At 37.3% G+C, this 26,013-nt stretch overlaps 1 protein-coding gene across 1 annotated transcript; it reads right to left on the bottom strand.

The window, feature by feature from the left end:
- Positions 1 to 634: 634 nt before the first annotated feature.
- Positions 635 to 14,183, bottom strand: LOC133834720 (tripeptidyl-peptidase 2). Its single transcript, XM_062264425.1, has 34 exons — positions 13,626 to 14,183; positions 13,191 to 13,269; positions 13,023 to 13,099; positions 12,659 to 12,768; positions 12,465 to 12,545; positions 12,000 to 12,086; positions 11,216 to 11,358; positions 10,479 to 10,629; positions 10,278 to 10,400; positions 9,652 to 9,735; positions 9,356 to 9,543; positions 9,068 to 9,242; positions 8,819 to 8,940; positions 8,649 to 8,728; positions 8,241 to 8,299; positions 7,759 to 7,913; positions 7,055 to 7,233; positions 6,810 to 6,922; positions 6,534 to 6,704; positions 5,920 to 6,048; positions 5,675 to 5,775; positions 5,473 to 5,590; positions 5,254 to 5,333; positions 4,991 to 5,063; positions 4,791 to 4,876; positions 4,655 to 4,706; positions 4,435 to 4,569; positions 4,214 to 4,285; positions 3,924 to 4,016; positions 3,297 to 3,392; positions 3,076 to 3,174; positions 2,867 to 2,959; positions 1,540 to 1,839; positions 635 to 1,258 (listed from the first exon to the last, which is right to left on the bottom strand). The coding sequence occupies exons 1-34, from the start codon at positions 14,038 to 14,040 to the stop codon at positions 1,100 to 1,102; spliced, it is 4,278 nt and encodes a 1,425-aa protein (XP_062120409.1). The 5' UTR covers positions 14,041 to 14,183; the 3' UTR covers positions 635 to 1,099.
- Positions 14,184 to 26,013: the final 11,830 nt, after the last annotated feature.

Below are 26,013 nucleotides of genomic sequence, written 5' to 3'. Positions count from 1 at the left end.
TATAGGAAACTAGGCTATTTTTGCATTAAAAAAGGTTAAGATCTTACTCTTAGCCGTTTATCGTAAGTTCCAAATTGACGTCTAATCTTTTGAGATACTTCAACTAATGAGTTGAATTAGGTTTTGTCTAACGACTCTAGTAAAGATTTGTAGGCTTATTGAGATTTAAAACTGCATCATGGTTGTCAACAAAAAAAATAAAAAAAACCTGCACATCATGAATAAGGGCACGTGTTATTCCAACAAAATGCGGGTCATGTTTTCTTTCTGGCTTTTCTTCAGTTCGTAATTTACTTTTCACGCTTGGCTAAAACGTGAAGTTGTTCTTCGGGTACCCAAAAAAAAAAAATCTACTACAGAAGAGGTCTAAATAAACTTTGAACAACCTAGTCATAATCGTGAATCATCTGAAAGAATTCACTTTTCTCTTTTGAGTAATCTGAAAGTATTAACTTTGAACCATTCAAAGATAAACTTTTAATTTTATTAGAAGATAATATATTGTTAAAAAAAATTCTCAAAATAAACCTCGAGTAATTTAAGTTTAATATAAGATAGAGATTTTTATTAAATTTTATTTTTTATTTTTTATCTTATAGCAACTAATTAAATAAATATATCTAAATTAGAGCAGTTTTAAATTACCTCAGTTATCATTTTAAACTCATTAAACAAAAGTAACATATTACACTTTAAACTAAAAATAATGTTAAATAAAGAAGCTTGGCCCTACAAAATGACTGAACCTGATTCCCTCATTCATCATCTTTTATTTAATAGTAGGATCTTGTAAATCATTGAGCTGCTCCTTTTTCATTCAGAGTGCAAAAACAAATGAAATCATAAGCTTAGACCTTTAATGTACAGATAAGTGTTGAGCTCGATTCTCTGGCAACGGAAAGAAGCTGAAAATATTATTTTCCCATGAAACATGAACTTGTCATTATCATCCTGTCATTATAGCATCGGAGCACGTTTATGTAATTGACAAATTACAATAATTTAAAGCAAATCAACTATCCTAGTAGACAATCGGGATAGAGCCTTGCACCTGAGCCATTTATTTAATGGTGTGTGACTCAAAAAATGACGCAAACCTTCAAAAAAGAGGTAGATTTGGTGGAAAGCGCACGTTCAACCACTCTTTCTCGTATTTCACCAAGTGATTCCACCCGATTTCCTCCAGCAAAGAAATCTTCAAGTCATAGTGCTTTTTCTTGGGAGGTTCCCCATCCTCTTGAATCAAATCAGTAATCGCCTATGACAGTAAAAGATAAAATGATTAGTGGAGATCTTCTCAAAAAATACCAAGCAAAACATAAATGTAAACTGAGGTCATAAACTGCTTATATGCCTAAAGATTGCGAGGATACCCCATAAAAAAGAATGGTTGCTTGACAGGACCACAAATAATCAATCAATGCGGGTAGAGATGGAGAGAGAGAGAGAGAAAAAAAAAATCCAGAATCCATATTACTTGAGATTAAATGTGCTGTGGCGTGTCAAAACAAAGTACACAAGAGTGGAAAGTTAAAGTACCTTTAGCGCTGTTCCAAGCCTTCCACAACGTCTCTCACGTACTACTAAGAGGTAACCATATTTAGAGGACTTCACATCAACCCATTTCTTCAGTTCTTTAAAGTTATCTTCAAACATGTCAGGCTGGTCCGAATCAGAGTCCTTTTTAAAGGAATCAACCGACTTGTCTGCATCCTTTGCATCAGAATCCTTTTCAGAAGGTTCAACCGACCTGTCCACATCCTTTGCAGCAGAGTCCATTTCAGAAGGATCAGCCAACTTGTCCGCATCCTTTGCATCAGCTTCTTTCCTCTTCTCAGCCTGTGATAAATAATGATGGTAAATATGCCAGTCAAAGAGACCGTGCTCTAGTTTACTTAGTTAAATTTATGACCATGTCTACTACAAGCAAATCATTCTTACAGAAGGAATCCAGTGTAATAGTAAGTAGATTTTAGTCCCAAATGAACAAAAACCCTTTACACATTATTATTGGACCAGAACCATCTGGCTCGATCAAATCTCTGTAGAGGTATGCATTAAAGTAGACAAAGAGAGAATGCAGCTGTGTTTGTTGTGTATCTGAATTATCCATATCTGTGATTGTTGTGCATCTGAATTATCCATATAATTATTGGAAAAACAAATTGGAACCCCACCTAAATTATGAAGAAGAAATGAACGAATAAACCAACATCCTCTGAGGGTGACAATAGTAGTACCCACACAATGCAGTTATAAACTAGAAACCAGATCCCTTAGCATAGTTTTTTTTAAAAAATAAATAATAATAAAAAAATTTAAAATAAAAACAATACTGCCTTGTATTAATTAAAAGAGAATACAAAGGTGTGGTAAAAGTACAGGAATCACAGCAACAAAGATGTGATAAACACAAACAAAAAGAACATTAAATCTCTTAGCATAGTTTAGAACCAATGCTTGACAACCATTTTCCAATACATAGGAGTGTCAAGAAGATATATACCAGAATTTGATCTCAGAAAACAGAGTACCTCTGCACATTCAAAACTTGGTTATCAAGATTCAAACTGTCTAAAAAACTTACCAACTCTTACTTTTATTTTGAAGCAATAATTCCTGTGCATGTTAATTTCAATCATACAATCTTAAACAGAATGAAAATTTCCATGTATGATGATTGCTACCGCACAATCACTCGGTCATCATATATTACTTATCAATTACTGCTGTAGAGTTAGCTTCGAGATGGTAATATCAAAATTACTTGAAACAGACTGATCCTATCAATTGCTGCCTGGTGCAATTGAGTTAGCTTCAAGAATGTAATGAAAATATTACTAGAAACAAACATGAGCAGTCTAACCTCTATAGATTCAATTGCTGCTAATGCCAATCCTTTCTGATAGAGTGCCTCTGCTAACTGATCACGAGTTGTCTCCATTTTCTTTTTGAGTTTCTGTAACAAAAGCAACTACTAAGTACAACCAATCTAGAAACTAGGGGAAGGGGGAGGAACTTGGAATGTTAGCTCTAGATGAATCGCAAAAATTTTCTGTTGACAAGCAAACATACCTCTACTTCATCATCTTCTGGATCAATCTTAAGCGCAAAGAATTTTATCAACTCATCTTTGTCAGTGCTATCAACTACCTCATTTGCTGCATCAATGACCTGCAAGACAGCACCCAGAAAATTTCAAGTGAATCATAAATCAAACTAACAGGAAAGTAGGAATTTAATTCCCATGTAAATCCAATTTGCAGGAGTCTTGTGCTAAGGCCAAAATCACATACCTTTTCATTATGGCTTATTTTGTCCTCAATGTTGTTTTGAGAAAGTAAACCTTCCAATATCTTTGCAAGAAGTGGAGTGTACTTTGGATATTCAGACTGCCAGTGAACAAAAACTACACTTGAGTTTTAATGACTTGTACATGCCACACCTTCAAACATAAATAAAAACAAAAACAGAAACAAATTCCATAGACTTTTTTATAAACTCAGCACACTCGGTGCCACTACAAGAAAAATAACAAGAAGGTCGCAGGTTTGAACTTTAAACCTCCACCCTTGCCCCATCCTTCCCTCACACAGCCTCATTGGCTTAAATTTCCAAAGACAACTATGTACATTTGTGTCAATCCATGATATAATATATTTGAATACATCAACTCAGGAATGTACAGTATAAAAACAAACAAAATACAGATTGATAAATACTTTAGAATTTGGTAGTGAAACTTTTGGGTTTGCAACTATTTGATCTAAAAATTAACCCATGTTGAAATATTGGAAATAAAATTTGTCTTGACAAATCTTAATGCGTAAGAAAAGTTAGCTTAACAACTACAGCTTACGACAATGACACTACAAAAAAAGAAAATGGAACAAATATATCATCGTCAATTTACAAAATGTCACCTTCAACAAGAGAGACAAACTTTCCCACTCAGAGTGTTCTTCATCGGTGTCTTGCTTTAGGCTTGCAAGAACCTTTACCTTTGCATCTCGAACCTGATACATGGAAAGATATTATTGTCATTATGAAAATTATGATCTCTTCCTTTTTTCCTTCCATTGAGATATCATTATCCAAACCCTGCACACCAAACTCTTTCCTAATATGTATATTTGGCTGGACCCTACAACATTAAAGTTAGATGCTAATTAGATTTAAGTTATTCACATGCATCTCATGTTTTCCCACGCACCTCCTCTTCTATACGTTCAGAGATAGATTTGGTACAAGTTGGAGAAGAACCTTTCCCTTTGTCCTCATCTAGCTGTCCAATAAACATAATGAAAATAATAAATATCATATGGACAGGAATTCGGATTAAATCACAAGGAGCACCAGAGGTAAATCTCTCCTGTCCCATGATGTTTGAACAATAAACTACGGCAAAGTATAAACAGCGTCACAACTCACAACCTTATTTGGTGGCACTATATAAGAAATTTTACAAGACATGGGGTTCTTTTGTGGATTTTTTCCATCCCCGTCCCCATGATAGGATAGCTTTCCATATGAGATTGCTCCACAAAGTACAGAACCTTGCTGACAATTCTGCAAAAACATTATGATTATCTTTTTTTATAACTATTACTATTATTAACACCAAGTGAAAAAGAAAAAAAGCAGAGAATAATACCTTTGGAAGCTTGTCTTTAGATGGTGGGCCCACATAAAATGCTTCTTTTTTCCTACCACACAATGCAATCATTTGTCAAGTAGGAACTATAACCAAACATATTTAACCCACTCAAATAGGTTGTTCAGAGACATACCCAGGAACTAAAAGTGATGACTTGTAACTGCCATTTCCCATCACAGGACCGTCTGGTTGAGAGAAAAAGCTCAATCGTACCACATCCTGAACCGGACAGAATGAACTCAAGTTATAGAGGTAATAAAACAATAAAGCTACATTACTTACATAATGATAATTGACTTGTATGCATGCATCAGTAAAAGTTATAAATCCTACCTTCTCTTCCAACTTTCTTTCAATGAACAGCACTAACTGCTTCAACTTTTCCAGATACTGCACATTGTCATGTCTGCAACAAAACAATCACAAATGTGAAAAAATATTTTTTAATATCAATGCCTAATTAGGTAATTGAGACAAGCAAGCAATTTTCTAAATTTAAAACAAAACTTAAATACCAAATGAAGCAGCAAAATAGAAGACAACTAGCTTAGTACGTGATTGTCTGCAAGTTTTCTACTGTGAAAAGAATAATATACCTTAAATATAGCTGTAAGATGTATTCTCCCTTGGGAAGTTTTGAGCGATCGGGGTAAACATCACCCATTGCATATACACGCTACAATTGGAGAATGGCAATAAATAAATCAGAATCTAATGCAAACCTTCACTCTCTGTTGTACAGGGAAAATTAATTTTTAAAGATGAAAACCCATGCCAATAGATTATGTATTAGAACAATGGATGCTGCAAAGTACCTTGTTTGTGTCGGAAATCATATAAAATTGAGACTCAAACTTAGTGTCGTATATGCGGTTGTTAAGTAATGGAATGAAAGGGCTTATTTCAGCTCCATCTTCCAGTTTGAACTTGTACCTGCACAACCATGGGATAATAGTGAGCGCATGTTAAAATTTGAGCCAAATGAAAGATTTAAATAAATAAAAAACAATGACTTACGTTAATTTCAGTGCTAGGGTTTGTTTGCCTGAGGGTAGTTTGTCACGGTCTGTTGTAAGAGTAGAAAGTTTAGCTTCAACAGGACGGTAAGGAATCCTTACCTGCATAATAACAAAAGAGAGAAAGGAAAGAAGTTGACTGTATTAGAGCAGAAATTGTTAAGAGACTGTCACAAATAACTGCACTGAATTGAAACAATTAAGAATAAATAATAACTGCATAACTAAGCTAGCAACTAGCTTCACCTTGTTTAGAATAGCAGCAGGTGCAAGTTTCTCAGAGGCCATTAGAGCTTCAGCATCAATTCTAACCGGTGCTTCACTTCCATCAAGTAGTACTTCATCTTTATTTATATTAATTCCATGAAATGCAATCTAAACATATTCGCAAAACCAAATAGTAAGGACGTGCGAATTTGCACTGATGACCTTATTTTGAAATCAATAACTTTAATTTGATTAAGAAAAAATAATAATAGACATTAAAGAATTCACCAGAATCAGAGCAAAATATTTTTAAATTTTAAAAAATAAAAACAATAAACATCTTGTGACTAAACTTCAAAAATTCCAAAACCAAAAATATTTAAAGATTACGAAACAGCTAAAAATCCTTTTTCCACATACGTTAAAACAAAATTTTCTTTACATAAAAAATACTTGAGGTGGCTAATCCATTTTTTACTTCACTAGGCAGCCTTAAGGCCCCAAAAAACTCAATCACAGTAATGTGCCCCTAGCATCTAAGAGTGTAGCAGAACTATTAAATAGAAAAACAAAATTAAGGATTACGTAGTAAGAAAAACAACAGACAAAATTAAGAATTACATTGGGAAAAAACAAGGCAATTAACAGCACACCTCAAAATCTACAATAGTTGTTTCATGGCTTCCTATGCCACTAGACCAAAACTGCGCTATAGCTAATTCCATCGTCTGGCCACCAACAACGGGAAAGGAAAAGCTCTTGGTAGAAGGAGAAGAAAATGTAACAACACTCTCCCACTTATTAGGCCTTTGCAGAGGACAAAGCTGAAGATAGCAGGCATGTTAGAGCTAAACTAGAAAATCATATATGAATAAGATATCATTTCAACAAAAAATATTATATAAATAAGATATCATTAAATCCTGTACCTGAACAGTGTCAACAAAAAATCTACGAGCTGTGTCAAAGCCTGAGGTTTGCATGGTTGCTTCAACCCAAGTGGCACCAAGAGGCACCTCTAAAAATCTTCTCTCAATGTGGCCTAACCAAGTTAAGTATCAAAAATAAAGACCTGATGCCAAATGATTTTCTCTGAATGGGTAAATTGAACTAAACAGCTACCATTAAAGTACTAGGCTATAGAGAGAGAGAGAGAGAATAAACTAATCAATACCTGGCAGAAAAGACATCCTAGAAAATGTGACTAATGGAGGTCGATTCACTAAAGCCATGGGCTTAATAATAGTAATCGGTATTCTGAAAAGAGGACCACGCCAGGGAGCTTTACAATCAATACCAAAAATTTCATGATAGTGCAGTCCTTCACTAAGATTGGTAGGATCCACTACTACGCTGGAAAGGAGTGTAAGAAATAGTTATAAATAAGCATTAGCTACAACATCAAGAGGGGAGGGCATTAAAGTGAAATACAAGGAGATTAACAAAACCAAAACACATTTCATTACCCCGTCTCAAATACTCATCATAACCTCAACCAATAGACATAAAGGTGCCATCACCAGCATGATAGCCCTAACACCCTAGAACTAAGCATTAAATTCCTATTATAAAACTAGAAACAAAGGACATTAGTAGAGATTAATTAATTCATTCTTTTTCTTAGTAGAGTACGGCTTCTCCAGGAAAAGTATATAATAGGAGGTTAAGATATGTTGAGATATCCAACTTATGTTTAGTTTCACCAAAGTTACAGATCTTAAGTTATAATATGAGGTTTAACACAACATACTGGAAATTTCTTGTCTACAAATGCAAAAGAGAGACATCATTTATACCAAAGAAAATGGACAAATAATCACAGTATCATTCTAACCTCATGAACAAAGTAATCATATTGTTAAAAGAGTAGAAACTAACCTAATGGTTCGCCCATTATGTGTAAGAAGGAGATACTCTGAAGTCCTTACAACTGCTTGATCACTTGAATGTAACTCAATACACTCCTCAAAGGGAACCAAATCATCCAAATTGCTTGCATCTTCATGAAATTTTGGTTCAACTAGCACTGTCCACTGTTAAGATTAAGTTTAGCTAACAGATAAAACATAAATGGAGGGGAATAACTTAAGGTAAATGCAGGGAGCAAAGTCTGCAACAGCTTTTCTACAAAAACTAAAAGAGAAAAAGTATCGATTAACTAAGTTAGGGAAACCACAATATGAGCATGTACCTGAAATTCTCAGAACACAAAATAGCAGATAACAATTTGGGTCACCAATTTTAATATAAATATATACATACACTAAAGGCAGAACTCAAGCATGTAAAGGAAGTCGTATTTTGTTACATTAGTATACATAATCACTTTCATAACCCAAAAAGTCATTCAAGGATCTCACCTCACTAGATTGTTGGCAAGCACTAGGCTCTCTGAGGTAGATGCCTCGTGATACAGGAGCTACAATCAAACCAACAACATCAATTCATCATGCCAAATCACATGCAGATTGAGCGAAAAAGGCCCTCATATAAGCCATAAGAAGTGAAATAAAAAGAGAGCACCTATATAGAATCATGGAAAAAATCAAAAACGTTTGGGACACAATTTAACCAAGATAAGGTCCCAACCAACATTTCAACCATTCAAGATACCAATCATACTCTAGAAGGTAGCATCAACCACAAAAATTACGAAATACATCTCTAACATACAATATAATCTGGCAACATGAATAAGCTCAATAATAGCCAAACAGTAATCGTTATAAGAGTCCATAAGAGAAAGAAAAAAAAAAGGCTAATCTTACTTGTTTTTCCAGATTGAGTGACTTTTATTTGATACCAAACACATGGTACATCCTTGGACTGTTGTAAATATTCATGTGCCCTGCACTCAACAAAATTTGTAAATAAGTCTAAATTGTCAATGCTCAATTTCTTATCAAGATTAACAGGGGAGAGAAGGTCCAAAACTAACTTGTCAACTTGCATAAGTCCATGCCCAGTGGACAACTTATCCTCAGGTAAACTGCCTACTGGAACACATGTATTCTCAAGAGCTTTCCTTACACTGTATGGGCTCACACGAATCCCCTCAGCCTGCTCAGAAAACAATAGATATCAGTCTATATAAATAACAAGAGAAAAAAAACTAATTAAGCAGCAACTGCTTTCTTTTCTTTTTGTTTAATAGAATTAAATTGTCAACAAAACCAACAAAGAATACCTTCATTGCACTTAAAAGCAATGCAACACCCCCACAGGCGGACGGTGATGCCATTGATGTTCCATTCATGAGCATACGACTTTGGAGAGTCCACGTAGGAACAGGAGCAACAGCACCACCAGGAGCACTTATAGAAACACCAAGATCTCCATCAGCAGTTGGTCCTCGGCTGGACCTGCATATTATTTATAGTTTGGTGCAAAATAAATTAGCATTCTAAGGCATGTGTTGATCTTATATTTAATGGTTTAATCCTTGAGAAAGAATTCAAGATAGAGATAGAGTTACCAAGTATATTCAAGCCCTTCAGATGGAGCTTCAACAACACCATGAGCACCAGCAGCCATAGCTGGGGAGACATATGCACCAACTCCTATAATGGTTGAAGTGGTACCGCCAGGTGCTCCAACAGTGCTCAAAGCTGGACCACTGTTACCAGCACTACTCACAAATATCAATCGGTGTTTGTTTACAACCTAACCACCACCATGCAATCAACAGCATAATTAAAAACCATTCAAGTAAATAGTTGGGAAAAAATAAAATGACAATCTCAACCAATATCACATATTTATAAATATTACTTCATTAACAAGGTCAACAAAGCGGCCATAGTCTGGCAGCAAAGAAGGTTCTCCATAACTCATGTTGATAAGATCACATTTATTCTGCAAAAAAAAAGTATAGTATCCGTTAATAATGATGTAAACAGCTAGACTAGATTATTAGTAGGGACTAGATTAAATTAGACTGGATCAAATTGCCCAAGTACTATACATTGTTTGGTGCAGTTTGGGACTCAATAAACTTTTATATATATATAATTGAAATTTTATCAAATAAATAATTTTTTTTGACAAAATCAAATAAATAAATTTGAAAGAATTAAATAACCTTACAAAAAAATACATATTTGAAAAGTAATTTATATTAATATTAAAAAATATGTTTCTTAATGATTATAAGTATATATATAAATTATAGATAAAAAAGTAATAAGAAAAGTCCCATGGGACTATTTTAACCCATCTTCTTGATGGGTCAAAATATTCCCAAGTGGCTGAACAAAATTGTCTAGCCCACCAAACAGGCCCTTAAGAATATTAATTCCTAAAATCTTAAATAAGAAACAATACACATCAAAATTCAGATATATATGGTCTGAAGAATTCTTAAATCATTAAAACAAAGCAAACTTCTAATCACCTACCTCAATAGCAGCTATAATAGCTCGTGTTAGACCGGTTCCAGTCTCCATTGAACCTAAGCGTGAGTCTCCAATTTTACAAGATATCAGCTGTGCCCCTGGTGCAACTCCATTCAACAAGGGTTCCTAACAGCCACACAGAATATCAACAGTTAGATTGGTTTATTTCAAAACATTTGCAGCAGACAGATAAACTTCATGTACCTTTGGATGGAAAGCACTTGCAATACCAGCAACATGAGTGCCATGAGGGGAGCTGTCAGTTACAATACTTAAAATATTCCCCTCATCATACACATTAAGAACAACTGTACAGGCATCTAATTTGCTAAGCACGGCATACTCTCGTTGAACCCTGCAAGAGTCATTTTATATATTTTAGTAAACAATCAATAGGATCCAAGAACTCAGTAGAACAGAAAAAGAAAAAACAAAAGAATCAAAACACCAAAACTAGAATGAGACAACAAAATTTCAAAAACTATAACAAATGCAAAGTTCCAATGAAGCAAAATCTTTGATAACATACAAGCAGAATGCCTTGCAATAACACTGAAGAGTTTGTACTAATACTTTTCAAGATATTTCCTTAAATTAAAGGTGTATATACGAACTCGACAGTATCACTAGAGATCTTTGAACTAATACCTTTTGTTCTTTGAAATTTTATAAGTCAGATCCTAAGAAAATAGTTTTATTGTTATTTTATCACTCTTCCAAACAAACAAAATCAAATGGCTTAATATCAACATAAAGGGCAACAATCATTCTGCATTCCAATAAGATCATCATATCATGATCAACCTCATCAAAAAATTGTATGCTCATTTAAAAAGTTAAAGTTTATTTCCTATAAAGTATATCCAATATTATTTTCCACACCTATTTAGCACTTGGAAAGAATGTATCCAGCATAGAATGTCGCTAGCAAGTAACAATACCTATAATTAACTAAGGGCAAAAAATCAGCAAGTTTTCCACTCTCTGGGTCATCATCGAGACTTTGTGTATCTAAGGCAGCCACCCAAACTTCTCCATCATGCCAGACAACAGCATCTATAACGGGCCCTTTGTCATCATAGCTCTAGAACATAAGATGGATGAGAATTTACACATAGCCGAGTAAATTTAAGAAGGCTATTTAAGATTTTTGTCCCTCGAACTATGACATATACATTGTCGCGTCCTTGATTTGATTTTTTCATGCCATTAAAAATTCACCGCGAACTATTTACAAGTTATAAAGTAGGACTTCTGTCTAATTTTGTTCAAAGTGACTAACAACATGATGACACGGCTCTTTACTTGCTAATGTGTCTTAACTACATCAGCACCACATATGTAATTAAAAAATATTAAAAAAACTCTTTTATTATTAAAAATTAATAAATTTAAAATAAATCATTACACTAAAATAATTGAAATTAAATCAAATCTTACAAAATTAACTATTTTATAAACTATGATTTATTTTAAATTTATTAATTTTAATTAAAAAAGAATGTATATTTTTATATTATTTTTAAAAAAAATACACATGTGGCGTTGACATAGTCAAGACACTTGTTAGTCACATTGGACAAAATTAGACAAAAATATCACTTTACAACACTATGAATAGTTTCGGGGAATTTTTAACGGCCCAAAAAAATCAGGAACACGATAATGTATAGATCATAGTTCGGGAGGCAAAAATCAGCAATAAAATGAGAATTTGGCACTGACATCGGCTTGCTTTCGTAAATAATCAACTCTATTTTGAAGGTCTTCACGAACTCTCTTAATATTTGCATCCTCAAGTTTACAGTGTTTCTGAAAGTTAAACATCACAGTAAAATTATATTTCAATAAGGGATATATTAAAAAATTATACATTCAACAATAGTGCAGCAAAGCACATTGACAGTAGGTCATTTAGGCAATTTCAGATACATGCTGGATTGCCTGTGTACAATTCTATAAAAGCTTCTATCAACACAAATAAAAAGGATTCCTTCTAGTAAAATGTGACAAAACAGAAACCAAAACAGCGGAGGACAAAATAACAAGCTTAAGCCTGTCACAAGACAAACACACACATGCTTAACCCAATTTAGATATAAAATGAAATCACAAGATAATATGCACTTTCAGAATCGATGTATTTATAACCAAGCAAGTGGAGAACCAACAAGCAACATGTTCAGCAACCTGTTCAAATTCATCAAGTCGCTTAACTGCCTTGGCAATTTCTTCCTGATTTTGCTCCTCCCATTTTTTCTTTCTTTCCCTCTGTCAAGCACATATTAAGAATAAAGTTATTATAAACGTTGTTCATCAGCCTACTTCATTATGCTTAATACATCAAGTGTGATTCATCTGTCGATCATAAAAAAGACATTTACCTTCAAGCGGGAAGTCAATTTATCTGTAAACAACTCATATACGTATTTATAACCCACGTGCCATTCACGAGTGGGATTGCTCCACATATAATTCACAACCAGAGAAGCTCCTATTTAAAACTTAGCATCAAAGTCAGAACATGGCTTTTTTTGTGTGCAGGAAAAAGGATTATATGCATAGTAATTGAAGAAAAATATAATTCTAGGAACAAAAAAAAAATAAACATCATAAGCTTTCATTATGAACCAAACATAATTGCAAGATTGATGAACCTCGGTACTGTCACTCCAGAATGTTTTCTAAATAAAGTAGTGAAAACTGAAACGATTCAATAAAATCATTAAGTAAAAAATTCAAAATGACCTGAAGCTCCACGGATAACACGTTCATCTTCAGCAGTCTTAACAACCTTAGACGTATCAACATCTCCACTCCCAGTACTGAAAATTTCACAAGTTATGTGATTAAAATGCTTGGGAAGATACCTGTTCATTTCAACATATGAATTAAACTTTCAACTAGAGAAGCTACCAATCAATGACATCTATAATTTTCGTCTTCCCGTCTGAGGTAACTTGCAATCCATCAGCCGCAGGATCCACTCCAGAATCTTATAAAAGAAAATTAATTCCAAAAACATCCAGATTAATGTTCAAAATGATTGCACGGACTTCAAAAGAGCAAGGAAAACAAATTTTGGGTAATGAAATGCGAAATCAATATCATCCATTAAGTCTGTACTCTATAGCTCGACCACATTTACTAAATAAAAGCCTTCCGATCCATAACCACAAAAAGAATTCGAAATTCCTGTTCTTTTCTCAATCCATCTATTCGTTATTTCTCAAAAAATAACATGCATGGACATATATATTTAATATCTCGTTTACTTCATTTTCCTCCCTCCCAGTCAATCAGACAGTGAACAAAGACCGATCAACTTAATAAATCAGTAGAAGTAAATACCGAAAATTGCGATGACAACACCGCGGCCATCGTTTTCCGGATGAGCCTCGAGGAAGCGATCGGCACCAATCTCCTTCTTAGGCATGAGTGAGGCCAAAAACGTTGACTCGTTCAGTTTAAATTTACGGAGCGAACCATTATCGTCACCACCGAATGAAGAACCAGGCATTGCCCTAACCCTAAAACTTCCCGTAACACCACCACCACTATCGTTACCGCTACTGCCTGGCCGTTTACTACTACTTCTTCTTCTTCTTCTTCTGGTCCACTCTGATTTTCTTGGTGTTCGCGTTTGGTTGATGCTTTCGGGTCTAACAACAAGCGAGAACTGTTGCGGTAAGAGAGAGAGTGAGGACGAGGGCACTGATGGTAATTTGTGCAATAATAGCATTGGGTAAGGGTTTAGCTTTAGCATCTTATTTATATTTTATTATAGTTTGGGTTCGGTGGGCGTTTTGGTAATTTTGCGGATTAGGTGACGGCGGTGGTGTTTTGGTGTCCGAAGGACTGGGTGGAGTGGTGGGGGGCTGGGAATTCAGGGTTGACCTCACTGTCCGGGGCTGAGTTGCGTGCGTTTGGGTTGGATATGGTTTGGATGGTGCGGTGCCATTTCTACTATGAAATTACTGGTTTGTCCTCGCATGCATTTGGATAGACATTTAGCTCCCATTTGATTAAGTGGAGTGGGTCAAATGCCACGCTGGCTTCTGTCATCTATTATTATTTAGACTTTTAAAAATTGGAAATAATTTCCTCAATCTAATCAAAGTAGTAATATGGTAATAAGTAATAACAATAATAATTAGCAATCATTTTCTATTATTCTTTATTAGTCCTCGACTATTGGAATTATTACAATTTGGATCCTAATATTTCACAACATGCTCTATTCTTCACACTAAGATATTCACTACCATATTTCTTTCATACGTCTTCCCTATACCAACCCAAAATGATTTCAAGAAATTATAAGTCTAATATGGAAAAGTCTAATATTGATTTGAATCGTTGAACGTCATCGACATTTCCCCAAGGAGAGAAAAGAAAATTATTTGTCCAATATCAAGAATTAATACGCAAAGATGTTGAGCGAGCATTAGGAGTAGTTCAATGTCATTTTGCATTGTACGAGGACCAGCACGTTTTTAGGTAAAGAGATATTTTCAGAGATATTATGTATGCAAGCATCATATTGCACAATATTATTGTCGATAATAAAAAAGATGCATATGAGAGTTTGTTTTATTTTAATTATGATGAAAGTCTTGTCGACACCCCCAACGATTGAAGTATTGCATGGACCTATTTCTCACTTCCCAACAATACTTGAAAGAAATACTGAAATTCGCGAAAGAAACATTCATCGCAATCTTCAAGCGGACTTGGTGAAGCACATATGGTCAAAATTTGGAAATTATTTTAATTAATATTTTTTTAATTATGTTAGATTGATTAATTATGATTATGTCATTTTATGGGCTACTTTTAACTTTCGTCTAACTTAAATTTCATGTAATATTTATTTATATTAATATGAGAATTTAAAAAATTTAGTGTGACAATATTTATAATTACAAAATAGCATATTAAATAATGATATGTGAGACCATAGTTGATAACTTTTTGAGTAGCTTAGTATTGGAGCATTTTTATGGAAAATGTTGCCAATAGTGATGTGGATGAGAGAAAATAAAAAATTATATTTTAGAATGACTTGGACATTTTGAGCAACCAATAAGATAGTCACCATTGAAGTTGCTCTTAGAATTGTTTCCAAAATAAATAAATAAATACACCATGATATATCTTTTACAAATTAATTATTAACTTTATTGTAATTTTTATTTGCTTTTAACATTTTTTTTCTTTATGGTTCATTAAATTTATATTTTTAGGTTATATTTATCATTTGAGTTGTAACACTTATTGTTGACCACCGTTTTGGTCAATGACACATAGTCAATTTATACGACAGAATAAGAATTAAACAAATTGGAATCAAGTAAACGACACAAAGAATTTTATAGTGGTTTGACCTTAAGAGTTGGTAATGACCTATGTCCACTTTCATTTTTATTTATCGGAAAAGTGTCACTCTTAAGATCAAGAAGAAATAGGGTTCAACTGAATTTCTTAAGCTGACGAAAGAATACAACTCGAAGGATTTTGTGCGTAGAGTGCTTACAAAAGAAATATCTAGCTCTCTTTCTCCTCTTTTTCTTTTTCTCTTTCTCTGAAACCCTCTCAAACCGTGACCTTGCTCTTCATTTCCTCTTCCAAAAATCTCTTTTTTCTCCCAGACTTTCAACCAAATTCTCATCACAGTAAGTTTCCAACTCCATTTTTTGCATTTGAATGACTATTTGTTACTTGTTGCATAACTTCTATGCATCTTTTGGAGATTCCATATATGTATGTTCTTGATTTTTTACGTAAAAACTAGTTTGTATTTTGCAAAAATCACTGATTTTCTAGGAAAATGTCTGTTTAGGGAGTAGTAAAATGATTTTAGGTCTTGGATTACCCTTGATCATGTTGTTGGCTTCGAGAGGATTTTTTGTTTATTTGAAAATCAAAGAAGTATTGCTTGCCTTTTTAAATCTACACTAGTTTCTACTTGAAAGTAGAATAGTGTTTTTCAAACAGGTTAAACTTAGTTAGGCACACACATAGGTTGGTCGAATAGCTCATCTCCCCTCTACTTTTCACCAAATGTATGCACGCGATCACTGGGGGAGTAATTATTCTATTGACTCAGACCTGCTACAGACTCTGGTCGATGAAGTGGAACGAAGTCGACCAGATATTGACCTCAATCGTGATATTCTGAAACCATCTGATGAATTTGGTGAGCACTATCATTATGATTTTCATTTTGTTCCCGATCATGAATATTGCACGATAATTGAGGAATTAGAACAAGGAATAAGGAAATTCCTTCCAAATAATTGGACTTTTATTGTGCATCCTGACTTTGTTGATCCAATCTCGGTTGGAATTTCGACCAGAGGGAGGGAAACAAGCAGGTCTTCTTTTTTTGAAGACGTCATAACTGTTACGTTATGTTCTTAAGATATGGCTAGGATCAAGCAAACGACCAGACACAGATCTACTATAGATCCTCAGGTTACTAGGTATGCAACCAATGGCCAAAATGTTGAGCAGCCCATACAACAACAACAACCCGAACAGCTAGAAAGAGAACAGCCCGAGCAACAACCACAATCATAAGACCAACTGCAGATACGACCTCAAGAAGTGTCTTTTGATGAGATTGATTTTGACAACGAGCAGCTAACTGACATCATAAGACTCGTTGCGAAGAGAAAAGCCTGCTCGAGGAGGCAGGTTAAGTGGTATGTAGCTCCAGTCAGTACCCTCTCGAGCCGGTTACTTGGGGAGTATCCCCAAAGATATGGACTTATGGGGTAGATTTAGTTCTTCCTTGACCCGACTAGCGAGTGCATAGTCTTGGTGGTGCGTACAGTGTCTGGTCGAGATATAATATTCGGGCAGGCGTCAATCTCCCCCTCCATCTTTATTTTAAGAGTGTCGCAAATTACTTCAACGTTGCTTGTAACGAGCCAAAATTGCTAATAGGGCTTAGTGCCTTGGTTAGCGTGCCAGGAGGGCATAATTGGATTTATGTATGTTTAATTGGTTAAATGCGTGATTATGTGGCATGCATGATTAATATGAATGTATTATATGCATGTTTATGAGTATTAGATATGCATGTGGGCTCTTTATAGCTTATAAGGGCATATTTGTAATTTTGGCCCGTTAAGGGCATAAATGTGATTTTATGTGATAAATGGATGACACCACATTATTATGTGGATATATTTGCAGTATATCGCTTGAGACAGTCCTCGTGAGCGGAAGGCGAAATAGTCACAACAGGGTTTAAATACCCGGCTCGGGGGAGCCTGGGGATATTTTGGGAATTTAGAGAATATTTTGGGATTTATTAGATATTGAGTAAGTATTTGATAATTATTTGGACACGATGGGATTACTTGATAAATGTTAGGAACACTTGAGGAATTATTGGGAATTGGGGAGAAATGACCATTCTACCCTTAGGGGTAATTTAAGGACTAGGTTGGTAATAAGGGGCAGTTTGGTCATTTCAATTTAAGCTTTATACACTATAAGTGTCTAAGGGGTAACTAGAAAGTAGTAGAACCACTCAGCATATTCTCATACACGGTTCTCTCCCTCTCTCTCTTAAGTTTGAGGAAATCTTGATGAATTGAAGATTTGAACCAGGGAATTCAGTTGTGGGAACCTAAGGATTAAGCTGTGTTCATTCAAAGATACTGTTGGGGAAACTAGCCTTCGATTTGAGGTAAGAATTCAAGTCAAATTCTCTAATTCTGCTGAGTTTATGTTAAAGGGGTTGAGCTTGCATGAGTGTGAATTTGATAACTGATTTTGGGCGTTAGGAAGAATAAGAATTTCTTATAAGATTAGATATGTTTATTAGGTTGTGGGGATAAGAATTATGGGTTTAGTTCTGAGTTTAGTTGAAGGTTTGGTTGAATTTTTGTGGTTTTTGGCTGGGAAGGATGAGGAGAAAATCCAAAAAATTATGGGTTCGTGGGGCGCGTCGCGACCCAGCTCATGGGTGTCGCGGCCCGCATGCCTAAAATGCCCTGGGAGGGCTTTCTGTTGTGAGGGCGCGCCGCAACCCTAGCGGGTAAGTTGCGGCCCGCCTAGGGAATTTTGGCCTAGGTTGGTTTTTAGGATTAGGAAGGCTCGGGGGTTCGAACTTAAGCGCTCGGGACAATTTCTACTACCCGGTTTAGTAGAATTCGAGGTTCTAGAGGCTAGCTATTGTCTCCTAAGTATTTATTTGGATTAGAAATTGATGATTACCTATTGACACTGTGACTAGGTTTATCGCTAAGGCTCAGAACTAAGGGTCGTGCTCGAGACCGCTCTTAATTCTCCGCTCGGAATTCAAGGTAAGAAAAGTGCACCCATGTGGTTGTGTTTGGGACTAAGGTTCCCTGTATCTAGATATATGTGTTATGTAACTTCATTATTATTATTATGTGAAATGTTAAAGTGCGGCCTAAGGGAGTCAGGTTTGATGATTAGCACATTGGACGCAGCTTGGCCACTGTGAGCTAGGGTCAGATAAATAAACAATAGACTCGGCCTAGGTGAGCCAGGGTCAGCTTAGTAAACAGAGGGCTCAGCCTAAGGGCGCCGACCCTGAGCATTTGTGTCACTGGTTAAGGTTTGTTTTGAAAATACATGTTTACTGTTATTAGCTTGATGTTTATATTCTGTTGAATTTCTGAATGACTGTACTGAGATTGATTGGATGCTACTATTGTATAAGTGGTTGTTGTTTATGGTTTTCTTGTTGGGCCTTGGCTCACGGGTACTACATGGTGCAGGCAAAGGCAAGGGAAAGCTGGACCAACCATGAGTTGGAGAGCTCTAGGGGCGGAGTGTACATTGTCAGTTGCTTGTCCGCCACAGCAGAGGGAAAGTACAGGGATGTAGATGTGATTTCCTACAATTGATTAGATTGGCACCAACAACCTGTCAAGAACAAAGAGAGAGAGACACAAGAGTTTAATTGGGAGCACCAGTGGGGTGTCAGCCAAAGGGACTCCAACGCTCAAGTTAGTCGAATTGTAACGAAAGCCAATTGAAAGTAATAAAACTATGTGTTGACCCTTGATTTGGTCAACTGACACGGAGTCAAAATGCTTGATGTGGATAGATGTGTTGCAATGAATATAATGACAAAAACAGTAAGGGACACAAGAACTTATAGTGGTTCGGCCCCAAGAACTGGTAATGACCTACGTCCACTTAAGCTATTATTGATATGAGATCTCAAAGGAGTGATCAAAGAACTAGGGTTCTCCGAGTTTCACAAACCTGAGATAGATAAATAGTACAATCGTAATACAATAGCTCTAATTCTTTCGTAAGTATGTAATTTTAATTAAGCAAAAGCCAAAAATCCTTTCCCTTGAGCTATCTTTCTCTATTTATAGGCTCAAGGAGGATTACATGAATCAATTATAGATATTCTCTCCTAAATAATCGGATACTCAGGAAATCATGGGAGACAATCTCAGATATGATCATAACTGCATAAGATTTTCTCCAAATATATCAAGTATACGACCAAGCTGGTCGTACATAACGTTCAAGCGCTGCGCCATGGAAATCTCTCTGGTCGATGGTCGAACAAGACTTCCGCCAGGTGTCAGTCACGTGTTGAAAACGCCTGACACGTCACCCATACCTATTTTTTGGATAACATTTGCCCCCCCCAAGTTTGTTTAGTGCAACCAGCAATAAATAAACTTTAGGAAAACAACTGTTCATATGCCCCACAAAATCTGTCAGAGCCCTCGTGCGTTTTTGAAAACCGTGACCTAATTATGTCTAATCAAGCCTTCCCAGTTTTCAAGAAACCATTTTGATGGCTTATACACTCCCCCACGCTTCGAAAAAAGGAAAGTCATGATTGCCACTTTTTGTTACACTTTAGCCTCTATAAGTAATCTCCTTATCTCCCTTATAATCTTTTACTCGCCATTTTCTGTCAAGAACTTTACTCCAGAACCCAGAATTTCAAAAATTTCAGACGCACTGCTGAGGATCTCTCAAAGCTTTTCACTTTTCTGAATCTCCAACCTTTGCTCAGGTAATTTCTTAATCTTTTAAACTCTTCGTGATGCCATGCCTGCTGTTACTATGCTCTGAAATTTTTTGCGTTCTTGAGTAGAAATTTGTGAGGATTTTGTATAAACCGTTTGATGCATGATAAGGTAGTGTATTTGTGTTGTATATAAGTTAGGAGTTAGTTTGATAGTAAGGATCATAGATTTAGGACGCAAAATCGACGTAAAAATTCGATTTTTAGGCTAATTAAAAAACTGAGTTTTTCCCGCCCTTTAGGAGTTGAAAAAGCTTCCTTTCAGAAAATGTTTTACTTTCCTTTTTGATCCGTTTTTCAAACTGCTAGCATAAAATTTAGTGTTCGGTTAGGATGATGCTGGTCAATAGACGTGAGCAACGTTATCCCAACTTCCCACATAAATTCCCAGGCTATGCGTCTTATCTCTTCCTTTGTCTGTTTGTAGTTCATATGCAAGACCCTTGGGGAGGAGAAAGACCCATTGAAGACGACCTCCTAGCTCAGCTGCTTGAAGGTGAAGAACGTCCTTCTACTTTGATACCAGACATTCCTTTCTCTCACCTTAGCCCAAATACTTCTTCAGTTCCAACCCAAAAAATGGCTCGTACTAAAACTAAAGCTCGAAAAAGAAAAACTCCCAACACCTCATGCCAGCCTACTACTGATGCTCAATCGACCAGTGGTCGAAGCGAAAATATTCCTGATGCCAATGTGCAAAGGCATGCCCATCCTCGACACGTTACTCAGCCGGATGTCGAGTGGCATGTTGTCCCTGAGAGTAGAGTGACGATCAAGATGATCGCCAACTATTTAAATAAATATAAACTAACAGGGGTGACCTTGGTCAAACCTTCCCTCGACCAAAGGGCTAACCTGCCTGGCGGGGCTTACAACGCTTGGTTGCAGTTTCACATTGAGGCAGGTGCTACTTTGCCTCTTCACTCATTCTTTCAGGGGGTGGCAAACTATTTCAGAGTTGCTCCCTTTCAAATCACTCCGAACGGCTATAGAATGCTCGATGCACTCTATATCCTGTATAGCCAGAAAAATTGGCTCGCCCCGTCACCACATGAGGTCAACTTCTTGTTTGACCTTAAATCCAACCCCAACCAAGAAGGCACGGGGTTTTTCCATTTTTGCCACCAGGAAACCGGGCGCACTTTCTTGACTAACACTACCCATATCTCCAATGTGGGGAGGTATCACCAGGAGTACTTCCTTACGCCTGACCTAGTCGTAGACAACTTGGCCTTCACCCGAGGAGGTAAAAACTCTCACGTCGCTAGCTTCTTCACTTGGTGTTTCTCTGCCACAATGTCTTGAATTTTCAATGTGTTTCAGGCCATGGTTGCGTCCAATCCCAACTCCAGGGATGGAGTCAAGGGCGGCACTCTTAGCCAGCATGCCGAATGCTGATAAGAGTGTCAAAAATTTAGTTACAGAGGCTAACCTTAGGTTGGCCGGCCTCCAAAATCTCCAACCAGCGACGAGTGAACCTTCGGCGGAAGACGCTCATGCCGAAGTGGAACCCGAGCAACAGCCCCAAGCGTCTCCTCCGCGGAGGAGAACAACTGGGGTTACAATCAGGGAACCTGTCATCACTCACCAAACAGAGAGGCCCTTGGCTCCTAAGGGAAAAGGAGAACAAAAGGTTGCTGAGCCTACCGAACTCTTTGACGACTCGTCGGATGAAAACAGTATATTAATCTTGCTTTTAAACCATTTACCAATACCCTGTCATCTATTCGATGGGGACGGCAACTTTAAGAATGCTCCCTCCTTAAATTCAAATTTCTTCCAAGCAGTAGGTAGTTCAGTAAATAATGTAACAACCAATAGTTGTAGCGCGGGTACTCTACTTGTAATCCTTTTACTTTCATTCTTTTACCCTGCGTGACTATCTAGTCTTACTGTTCGCGTTTTTTTGTTTTGTACAGATATGGACTCCGATGACGTCTTTGAGCACTACAAGGCTGATGCTGCTTCTTCTGGCCAGAAGAAAGATAGCAAGAGGGCTCGAGGGAAGAGCAGCAAGACTCCCTCGAAGAAGGCTCGAACTGATGAACCTTCAACCACTACCCCTTCGAAGGAGAACTCTCCTCCTCCACCATCCCCTGAGCAGCCGGCCTCTACTCCCGCCGACCAACAGCCTTTTCCTAAGGCTCCCAGTAGGGAGGCACTGAACAGCCAGCCCGAAGGCTCCCTGCCCAGCCTCGTGGTTAGCTCGGCTAGGGAGAGGATATACAAACTCTCCAAGCATAAACGCATCCAGGCAGCTATTACTGACACCGCCTCTATGGAGGCTGACCAAGTCCTCAATAGAGGGCTGAATGAGATAGTTAGCGTAAGTCAATTCCTGCTGTTGTAATATTTATCTTTGATTTCCCTTCTTTGCTTCATACATCCTTTTCTATCTGTTCTCAGGGGCTGCGGACTCTAACTGCTGGCTGGCGCCATACTGGGGCGTTGGTGTCTCGGGGAAGGAACTTTGACTCCAGGCTTGCCGAGACTAAGCAAGCACTCGAGGCTACTAACATCGAGCTCGCAAAACAGAATGGCAAGCTGCTCAAGGAGAAGACGGAGCTATCCAAGCAGAAAGATTAACTGCTCGAAGACAAAGCTAATCTGACTCAGGAGCTGCTGGCTACCCGGGACACCTTGAAGAAAGCCAATGAAACCAAGGAAAAGTTCAAGGAAAGTGCCAAGCTCAACTATCAAGAATCTATGCAGCTCGAGCTTAATCTGGTTGCCAGCAGGCAGGAGGCGGAGGAGCTTGGACAACGAGTGCGGGAGCTCAAAGAGGCTGGGGCCAGGGATCTGAAGAAATACAAGGAGGCCACTCATCTCTACTTCTACGAATTCTGGAAGCATAACCGGGAGGCTAACTTCAATTACCTGTCTGAACGTTTGAAAAAGACTTTGATGGCGCAGTGCGCCATCCGACTGGAAGAAGAAGAAAAGGCCAAAGTTCCTGCCTCTCTAGAGATCTCCCTGGCAGGGGGGATTGATGATGTAGATGCTAAAGCCGGGCCTTTCGCCGACCAAGGTACTCCTCAAGACCCCTAGGATCCTCCAGCTCCTTAAAAATTATTTTTCTTTTATCTCAACTATACGACCCATGGGTCGTACCATACAAACAATTTACTTTTAATGCTGCAAGGGCAGCCATTTTACTTTTATTTGAACAGTTACATCCGAGCAGTACTGCTCGTGGTGTAAAAGAATTCCTTTTGATATTATAATACTTCTGCTTTATTATAAAATCTGTTCACATGACCGAACTTAGCATAGTACTTTGGCTTGATTTAACAAAATATAAAATTTGAAAAATACTCTAAGTACCGTAGCATGTTTTCACTTATTTTGTTCATGTGTTTACATACCTCTTGGTATGCTTTGCTATCGATGTACCTTATATGCCCCCCAAGTGACTGAGGAGCTTTAGGTCCTTGGTCACTTGCCTTGACCACGACCTGTACGAACAATACTGCTCGGTATAAAATGCAACACTTATAATACAGCAAAACAACACACGTAATGAAAAAATACTTTGTAACGACCCAAAATTACTATTAAGGCTTAAGGGCCTTGATTAGTGTGCCGGGAGGGCATAATTGGAGGTTAAGAGAATTAATGGTAAGAAAGCATGAATATGGGTATTGGATAAGTATGTGGGCCCCGTTTGGCTGGTAAGGGCATAATTGTAATTTTGGCCCGTTAGGGCGTAAACGTGATTGTGTGTGATAAAATTATTGAGACCACATTATTATGTGGATAGGTGGATATATATATATATATGCATATGTGTGTGTTTGTAGCTTTCGGCACGAGGCGATCCTAGAGCTTGATAGCGGGAGAAGTCACAAAGGGGTTTAACAGACTTTGGACAAGACAGTGGTGTTTTAGGTATCGGGTAGTTATTTAGACTATCGAGTTATGAAAATAAATATATGGAGATATATTTGAGGTTAGGAAGTCTAAGTGTGAATATTGGGGAATTTTACCATTTTTCCCTCGGGGACGTTTTCGGCACCCCGAGGCTCGGGATTGACTTAACGGGATAAAGGATAGACTTAGTTAAAACAAAAGCTAGTGGAAAGGAAGATTAGACCGACTTTTATTCTCTCTCCCTCTTCTCTCTCAAGGAAACTAGAAGAAACACAAGGAAAACAGAGGAAACTTGGAGGATTTGGGCTGGGATTTCAAAGGGTTTCAGTGGGGATCTAAAAGCTTAGCTCAAGGATTATCCAAGGAGCATTTAATCAAAACCAAGGTGAGAATCAAACTGTGTTTTTGAGGTTATAAGCTCTGATTTATTCTGAGTAGTAAGATAATTATAACTTTGATGTTTAAGGTTGAATTGAAGCTAGAAACTTGGGAACTAGCTGGGATTCTGCTTAAAGAAGGGGTTCAGCTGAAGAGGTAAACTTTAATTTATGATTTAGAAGCTTAAATTTGAGTTCTGTATGGTTGGTTTTAGTGTTTAATGTTCTTGAGTTTCAGAGATTAAAACGTGGATTGCAATGATTTTTAGGTTGGGTTTTCTGTTGAATTATGATGTTAAAGTTGTCTTGAAAGTGTTGGGAATGATTGATATTGAAATAGGGAGCTTTGGTATGATTTTGGGTAAGGTTTGGAGGTTGGAAATGGTGGAAATTCTGGGTTCGAAGGGAAGGGTCGCGGCTCTGTTCTAGAGCGCTGCGGCCCTAGGATAAAGATGAGCCAGGAGGGGTCGACCAAGGGTGAGCACCGCGGCGCCCAAGGCAAGGGTCGCGGCGCATGTCTTCTTTCAGGGAGGGCCTTGGTTCTGTTTTAAGGGCAGGGCCGTGGCTAAGCTTTAGGGGCCACAACCCTTAGACGCATACTTGAACGTTCAAGGTTTTAAAGTACGGGGATCGAGCCTAGGGTGCTCGGGATCATTCTCACCACCGTGCTTGGTGGGATTTGACTTCCCGAAAGCTAGTTTTGTACATGAAAACCTATATGTGAATATTAATGGAATCCATTATCTTGGTTGTGACTAGGTGATAAGCTAGGGCTCGGGAAATGGATCGTGCTCGGGGTCGTCCTTTCTAATTAAAGCACTTGGAGTCAAGGTAAGAAAACTGCACCTGTGTAGGTGGATAGGATGGGACTATGTGTTCCCTATATTTTAATGTATTGTTATGTGAATATGTTGGGACTAAGAGTTCCCTATAATTGTATAAATGTCATGAGGTGGTATTATGCCACGAGGACAAGAGATAAGCGGCCTAAGGGTGCCGAAATCAATATTTGCGCACATGGCGCGACTCGGACACTGGTATCCGAGGACAGCTTATTAATCACTGAGCTCAGTTAAGCTGGCCGGAGTCAGTGGGTATATCACTGGGCTTGGCCTAAGCGAGCCAAAGGCAGTGAATTAAATAGAGGGTGCGGCCTGCGGGCATTAACCCTAGTTATTGCTTGACATGTGTCTATTGTGGATTATTGTCTATGATTTGATGAGTGTTTGGAGCTGAATTATTGGTTATTGACCAGTGTACAGCCTTGAATGTATTTTATAGCTTGATGGAACTGATTAATGCTTTGTGATTATTGGATTATGATCTGCGAACTTTTTAGCTGCTAATATTGTTATGTTATGATATTTTGTTTTCTTGCTGGGCTTCAGCTCACGGGTGCTACATGGTACAGGTAAGGCAAGTTTACCATGGGTTGGAGAGCTCTGGG

Source organism: Humulus lupulus, chromosome 5 (assembly GCF_963169125.1).
Source record: "Humulus lupulus chromosome 5, drHumLupu1.1, whole genome shotgun sequence".
Classification (NCBI taxonomy): Eukaryota; Viridiplantae; Streptophyta; class Magnoliopsida; order Rosales; family Cannabaceae; genus Humulus; species Humulus lupulus.
This window is presented reverse-complemented; position numbering and strand designations above follow the sequence as displayed.